Here is a 7,710-nt window from a genome sequence, read left to right on the forward strand (position 1 = left end):
TGGTGTAGCAGGTGACACGGGCGAACGCTTTGATGTCAAGGGCAAGTCAAGGGAAGGGGCTGTGACAGGGGGGTCAGCAGGTGTCAGGGGCGAAAGCTTTGATGTCAAGGGTGAGAGGCTGTGACAGCAAACGCTTTCATGTCAAGGGCGAGAGACTGTGACATTTGGTTTCACTAAGAAATCATGTTCTAGTGATGTTAGCATGACCGAGTCACCTGCTGCAAGCCCTGCGACCGCTGTTAGCACAGCGCCCACCGGGGTGCCAACGCAGCAGGAAGAAGCTGAAGAAAAGTCCTCTCTGGATGAAGATGGTGGAGGTAACAGCTCGTCAGAGGAAGAGGCCGCGGCTGGTCACGATCCTACCCTCTCTTGCTCCTCTCTCCCGTCAAACTGGAACAGCCAGCAATAGAGAGACTGGAAGAGCCGTTATATACATGGCTGTTCGTTAAGTACGGAAGCCCAGGGTGCTTTGCTTGCAGGGACGCAAAAACCCTTCTTCTGTCTGAAAAGGTACCTGGCACGTGTTACGCCCCTGTAAGGGGAAATAGAAAGAAACAAAACACAGACACGATGATGCTGCAGTCAAGTCCGATGTTGGAATGTATTTTCCAAAACTTTCATATTTACATGTTCACCAAGCTTCTCAATAAACATTGCATTGTCCCTATAAGAAAGTACACAATTAGAAAAATATAGTATTGTCAATTGTCACAATGAAAAATACAAATATTGTCTTTATGTTACCTTAAACAACACATAAAACACAATGGATATAAATCAGAAAAATATCTGCATTGGACATTTAACCAGAATAAGCTAAATATATTTACAGCGTCTTAAAACAGCATTAGGAAAGGGATATCTTTACAGTAGTGTAGTGTATGGAGCTACACACGAAAGCAAATGTTTTTATTTGCAGTAATATGTATTTTATGTTTGACCTCTGACCCTCGCTGTCTATTGGTCGTGTATGTTGTATAAATGTACGCGCGCCGCTCTGGTGCGCGCCCTTGGAAGAAGACAGAGCAAGAGGTTCACACATGTGTTTTCGTGCCTGCTTAACGCAGTCGTTTTGTAAGCAAATAAAAGCAAATAGAAGAGGAAGACCAAGCTACACCTTGATCGTTGTATAATTCAGTTATCCTGTAGATACACGACAAATTTTGGCGACGAGGATGGGATTTTCCTCTTTATTTTTATGTGCAACGGGTTGCTCCCGTCTCGACGGGTAATTTTTTGAACGATGCTAGCAGCTTAGCAGCTAACGTACACGATGGCACTGTATAGTACAGATATAGGGCTGCAGTTCGACGAAACGGCGGAAACCTTCGACAATTATGAAGAAAGGCTTATGCAATTCTTGTCTGCTAACAAAACTGAGCAAGATAGGAGAAGAGCCGTATTTTGGTCCGTGGTTGGACTGAAGAATTTTGCCTTGCTAAAGGACTTGATATCACCGAAAAAGTTCAGTGAAGTTGCTTTTGCAACCTTGCTACAGACGTTGCGGGATTTTTACACGCCAAAGAAGAAAGTATTGGCGGAAAGATTTGCTTTTAGAAGCAACAGTCTGGAGAGACTTTTGCTGATTACGTTGCTAGCTTGAAAGGATTAGCTTCTACATGCACATTTGGCGCGAGCCTCAAGGAGCAGCTTCGAGATCAGCTCGTGTGTGGGACATCTAACAAAGAGCTACGTCGAAAGTTGCTGAATGCCGCCATTGGCGAGGGATTAACATGGCAAAAGATGGTGCAATTAACGAACAATTTCGAATGCACGAATTCTGGATTAGAAAGCATGCAGAAGGGACAGTCATCTCTGCATAAGCGAGCGGATCATGTCGGAGTGCGGAGACACCGAGAGCCCAGGACGGCGCGGAACCAGAGGGAGGTCATCGACAGCCACCAGGCCTGCTACAGGTGCCTAGGGAAAGGACGCGGACCGGGGAGCTGCCGCTTCAAAGACTTCCAGTGTTGCGGATGTGGAAAGAACGGACATCTGGAGCGAGCCTGTCAGAACAAGCGCACCGACGCCGGTAGGGACCAAGGGATCTGCTGGACATTCGTCTGCCAGCCCGCCTCAGACCAAAGGCGGCCCGGAGGGGAACTTTTTGGACCAGGCAGATGCAACTCGCGAACCGGACTCAGGAACTGATATGAGACTGTATTCAGCAGGCACGTAGCCAGGTAGGTGGTTTTCGTGTCTGAACCCCCCCCCGAAACCCCACGGCCCGTCTGAAATGGCACCAATAATTATTTAGTTATCGTTTTGATTATTTGTCACCGCCCCTCTAGCCTACTCATACACTGCATCTATCCAAACATGATGTATGTTATTGGTCTGTTTCGTAAAACAAATAAAATCACACGCTTTTGATTGGCTCAGGGGTCTGACGAGTCAGCTAAGCAACCTGCCACTGGTTATGCTAGCTAAATGGTCGATCTATAGTTTGCTTTTCAAAAGCAATGGAGCCGCCGAAAGCTACCTGTAAATCAGGCAAGCGCACTAAAGTTAATATTCGTAAAATCCGTGATTTTTTTGTTTCACCGTGTCCCGACTCAAAAAAGAAAAAAAGAACATTACAGATGATCTGGTCACTAACGTTACCGATTTTCCGGAGCAAGTGTTAGCAGACCCACTGCCCTCCTCCTCGGAAACGGAGCCAGAGTTAGCCGACCCGCCCGCCGTCCTCTACCTCGGAAACGTTTTCACACGACTTTGTGGATTATATTGGTGGGAAAATATCAGACGAACAGAGAAGAGAAATATACTCACTGGACTGGACGGCCAATATCGGATAAACATTCCCTACAAAACTAGGAGGTAAACTACGTTTCCAACGTCATGGGATTGACCAGTTTAGCTGGCTAGTATACTCAACAAGGTCCGACGGTTGTTTTTGTAAGCACTGTGTTGCGTTTGCAGTCGAGCATGTGGGCACAGAAAAGCTGGCAAGCTAATTAATGTCCACTTCTCAGACTGGAAACATGCTTTAGAGACGTTCAAAGACCATGCACAAAAGGCATATCACAAGGATGCAAGTTTGAAAGCGGACAATTTCCAAATGGTTCTCAACAATAAAATGGATGCAATTTCACTGAGGCTAGATTCTGAGAGAAAAAAGCGAGTCCAAGAAAACAGAGAAAAACTCAAAAGCATCATTGCAACGTTGATTTTTTGCGGTCGCCAAGAACTCGCCCTGAGAGGTGATATTGATTCAGGACCAGTGACATTGAATGAGCCAACTCACAATGACGGAAATTTCAGGGCTTTACTCAGGTTTAGGGCTACATCTGGCGACACAGTACTGTTACAACACTTGAGTAAATGTGCAGCAAACGCTAGCTACTGCAGTCCTGATGTACAAAATGAAATAATCAGCATAATTGGAGATGTGATAACAAACAAACTGGTGCAGAAAGTAAACTCCGCGCAGTGTTTCGCTGTGTTGGCATATGAAATGAAAGATGTTTCAGGGCGGGAGCAGCTTTCTGTCTGTGTCAGATACTGAACCAGCATGACAGCCAATATAGCATCAGAGAGGATTGTTTGTCCTTTGTTGATATCGAGAAGTTAACCGGGGAGGCAATCGCCAATTCAAGCGAAAGTCAGTTGACAAATGCAGGCGTTGATTTACAGTTTTTACGTGGCCAGGCAGGGATACGACGGCGCATCTGCCATGAGTGGCCGTTTAAATGGTGCCCAAGCTAAAATCAAAGCGAAGCACAAGCAAGCAGTTTATGTGCACTGTGCCAGCCACAGTTTGAATTTGGTCCTAAACAAGTGCTGCACTGTACAAATGGTGAGAAATTGCTTTGGAATTGTCTCGGAAATCTGCACTTTTTTCCATGATTCGGCTTTGCGGTCTGCATGCAGTCTGCGACACGAGACGGAGCGTCTTTTACCCGACTGCAAGAAAACGCGACTGACGAAGTTGTGTGAAACGAGATGGGTCGAACGCCACGACGCAATATTTACATTCAACGAGCTTTTAGACCCTGCGCGATCCAGCCTGCAGAAAATCAGTGAAACCTTCACAGGAGACACATCTGTCAAAGCCACTCAGCTCTTTAATTCAATTGACAATGCAGAATTCATGCTGTCCATGAATGTGAGTGAGAAGATGCTTGCAAAAACCTACCACCTGTCCACCTTCCTTCAGAAGGAAAATTGTGACTTGGTGAGTTGCGTTTCAGCTGCTGATGCTGTTATTAAGCAGGTAGATGAGATGAGGGCTAACTCTGAGATGGAGTTCAGGCAGATTTTCCAAAAGACCTCTTCCCAAGCAGCCAAGTATGGGGTTGAATTTCGACCATGAAGAGGCGCGGACTGCAATGAGGATCCATTGAAGGCCTGTGAAAATCACTACCGGCAAAAGCTTTTCATAGTCATGCTTGACTTTTATTCATCACAGATGAAGGAACGCTTCAGCAAACACAGAAATGTGATCTCCAACCTCTGCTCCTTACTGCCATCTAAGGTCAGCATGCTGAACGACAGCTCAGCTCAAGCGCTCTCAAACCTGTATCCAGATGAAGTGTCACCGCATCCGAAAGTTGTAAAGTCAGAAATTGACACCTGGCGGGATAAATGGAAAGATGCAACTTATGTTCCACAAAATGCCATTGAGGCATTAAATGCCTGCAACAGTGAGTTGTTTCCAAGCTTCTTCAAGCTTCTCCGCGTTTTGACCACGCTTCCTGTCACCAGTGCCCATGTCGAGAGATGTTTTTCCCGTCTGGGAAGGATCAAGGACAAAATGCGCAGTACAATGACGGAAAGACGGCTTCATGGACTGACATTGCTCTCGGAGCACAGAGACATTGTGGTGACGCCGGAAGAGGTACTGGACATCTTTTGCAGACAAAAAAGATGATTGGACCTGCTTTTATAAGGTAAGACCCACTTTTATTTATTAATGCATTGATGATTATCTATGGGCCATTAATACGTTGACATTTACCATACGGTTGGGTATTAGGCTATAGTATACAGTGTGGGAATTTCATTTACCGGTAGCTTTCGGCAGTGTTGCCCGACCCCCCCCCCCCCCAAAAAATATGTTTCTGGCTACGGGCCTGGTATTCAGTAAAGACTGAGTGTGAGTATGTGAAACCTTACAAGGTGATGGTAAAATGCAATGGTGTTAGGATGTACATGGAGGTAGATGCCGGGGCAGCAATGTCAGTTATCTCAGACAGCCTGTACAAATCGAAACTGAAAGGGTCGAAATTGCATTCATGTGACGTTACATTGAGAACATACACAGACCAACCGTTAGCTTTGTTGGGTAAAATCCAAGTGAATGTGCAGTGTGAAAGCAGCATTTACAGCTGCCCTTGCTAGTGGCCCGTGGTAAAGCACCGGCGCTGATGGGGCGTGATTGGATTCGAGTGCTCGACTTATTGGTCAAAAGTGAATCGCGTTGCAGCATCTGACCCAGTGAAGCAAGTGTGCTCAGAGCACAGAGCAGTTTTCAGTGCAGAGCTAGGCCGTGCAAAAGGCGTCACTGCATCCTTGCGTGTATCACCGGATGCTATACCAAAATTTTGCAAAGTGAGGCCAGTGCCTCATGCACTGCGTGAAGCCGTGGATAAAAAGTTCATCGAACTCGAACAACAGGGAATTATCTCTCCTGTGCAGCATAGTGAATGGGCTGCGCCGCTAGTGTGCATTCCGAAAAAAGATGGATCAGTGCGCATTTGCGGAGATTATAAGGTGACGGTAAATCAGTGGCTTGGTGTAGATCAGTACCCACTTCCAAAACCGCAGGATTTATTCTCCACTTTAGCAGGTGGAAAGCATTTCACTAAACTTGACTTGACGCAGGCCTACACTCAGCTCGACATGGATGAGAAAAGTAAGCCGTTTGTCACCATCAATACACACAGAGGTCTCTATGTATGCAACCGCTTGCCACATGGGGTCGCTAGCGCGCCCGCTATTTTCCAGCGCAGTATGGATGAAGTATTACAAGGGCTTGATGGCGTGGTATGCTACTTAGACGATATTTTGATAACAGGAACAGATACCACCGCACATCTGCGTAATCTTAAACAAGTGTTACAGAGACTAGAAGAACATGGGTTTAGGCTTAACAAAGAGAAATGCGCCTTCTTTCAGAACAGTGTGGCCTACCTTGGGCATGTAATTGATGCCCAGGGTGTGCGCCCAATTAAAGAGAAAACTGAGGCTATTGACAAAGCTCCTGTGCCAAAAAATGTGACAGAATTGAGGTTGTACTTAGGCATGCTCAATTACTATGGCAAATTTATACCAAACCTGTCCAGCGAGATTAAGCCTATGACTGAGCTCCTACATAAAGATAAAGAGTGGGATTGGACAAGAAAATGTCAAGAGGTGTTTGCGTGTACTAAACCACAGCTTGTAGCCGCGCCAGTGCTTACACATTATGATCCTAAACTGCCTGGAATTTTGCCATTTGATACTTCGCCTTACGGCATAGGTGCCGTAATGTCACATCAGTTTCCAGACAACATTGAGAAACCTATAGCCTACGTGTCTAGGACACTCACTAAAACAGAAGTCAACTATTCCCAGATAGAGAAAGAAGCACATAGTATCATCTTTGGGGTGACCAAGTTTAATGACTATCTGTATGGACGAAAGTTTACTCTGCTTACAGACCACAAACCACTCCTAAAGATACTATGGCCCAAGACTGGAGTGCCTACATTGGCAGCAGCTAGGCTGCAGAGGTGGTCATTAACTTTAGCAGCATACCAGTATGACATACGTTACAAGCCATCCTTAAAACATGCAAATGCAGATGCATTATCGCGTTTACCACTACAGACTCAAGAGGCAGACTCAGATTATAGTTCTGTGTTTAGGGTCTCTTTCTTGGATAAAGTGCCAGTGTCCTCACAAGAGATTGCAAAACGGACAAAGACTGATGCAGTACTACAGAGAGTGAAGCACTTTACATTGAATGGTTGGCCAAAGCATTTGAATGAAGATGAGTTAAGGCCATACTTCATAAGAAACACTGAACTGGCTGTTGAATCTGACTGTGATGTGGGGTTTCCGGGTAATCATACCAGAGGTGTTAAGACCACAGATGTTATGTGAATTGCATGAAAATCACCAGGGAATGGTAAAGATGAAGGCATTAGCCCGTAGTCACTTTTGGTGGCCAAACCTTGATTCTGACATAGAGTCACTGGTAAAGAGTTGCCAGACATGCCAGTTAAACAGACACCAAACTGCCACAGCTCCTGTTCACAATTGGAGCTGGCCTAACTGTCCTTGGCAGAGGATACACATAGATTATGCTCAGAAGGGAAAGTTCAACTTCCTAGTGGTCACTGATAGCTATTCACGTTGGCCAGAAGTAGCTTTGATGAAAACACCTGCAGAATTGTTTCTCACATCAAACGAGGTTGTCTCTCACCAAACCTAATTTCACAGAGTCCATGCAACAGAGACAGGACAGTCAACAGTCCAAGCAAGCAGATAAGTTGGCACAAGTCAGACACTTCCTACCAAAACAGAAGGTGTTGGTTTGAAACCACAGGGGAGGGGAAGGTGTTAAATGGGTGCCTGGGTGCATTGTAAAGTCACTTGGTCCTGCCACATATCTTGTGAAAGTGTATGGAAAGGTGTACAACAGACATGTCAATCAAATGATCAATACTGAGATTGAGAACTGTAATGTGTCAGGTGAATCTGATGATGATCTGAGGGTTGTTC

At 45.6% G+C, this 7,710-nt stretch overlaps 1 protein-coding gene across 1 annotated transcript; it reads left to right on the forward strand.

Annotated features, from left to right (window-relative positions):
* Positions 1-202: 202 nt before the first annotated feature.
* On the forward strand, positions 203-6,267 carry LOC130114502 (uncharacterized protein K02A2.6-like; the record flags this gene model as incomplete). Its single annotated transcript, XM_056282380.1, has 2 exons — positions 203-317; positions 5,585-6,267. Coding segments are annotated over exons 1-2 (798 nt in total), but the record flags the coding sequence as incomplete, so codon positions are not given.
* Positions 6,268-7,710: the final 1,443 nt, after the last annotated feature.

The sequence above is a fragment of the Lampris incognitus genome, chromosome 6 (genome assembly GCF_029633865.1).
Source record: "Lampris incognitus isolate fLamInc1 chromosome 6, fLamInc1.hap2, whole genome shotgun sequence".
Taxonomy (NCBI): Eukaryota; Metazoa; Chordata; class Actinopteri; order Lampriformes; family Lampridae; genus Lampris; species Lampris incognitus.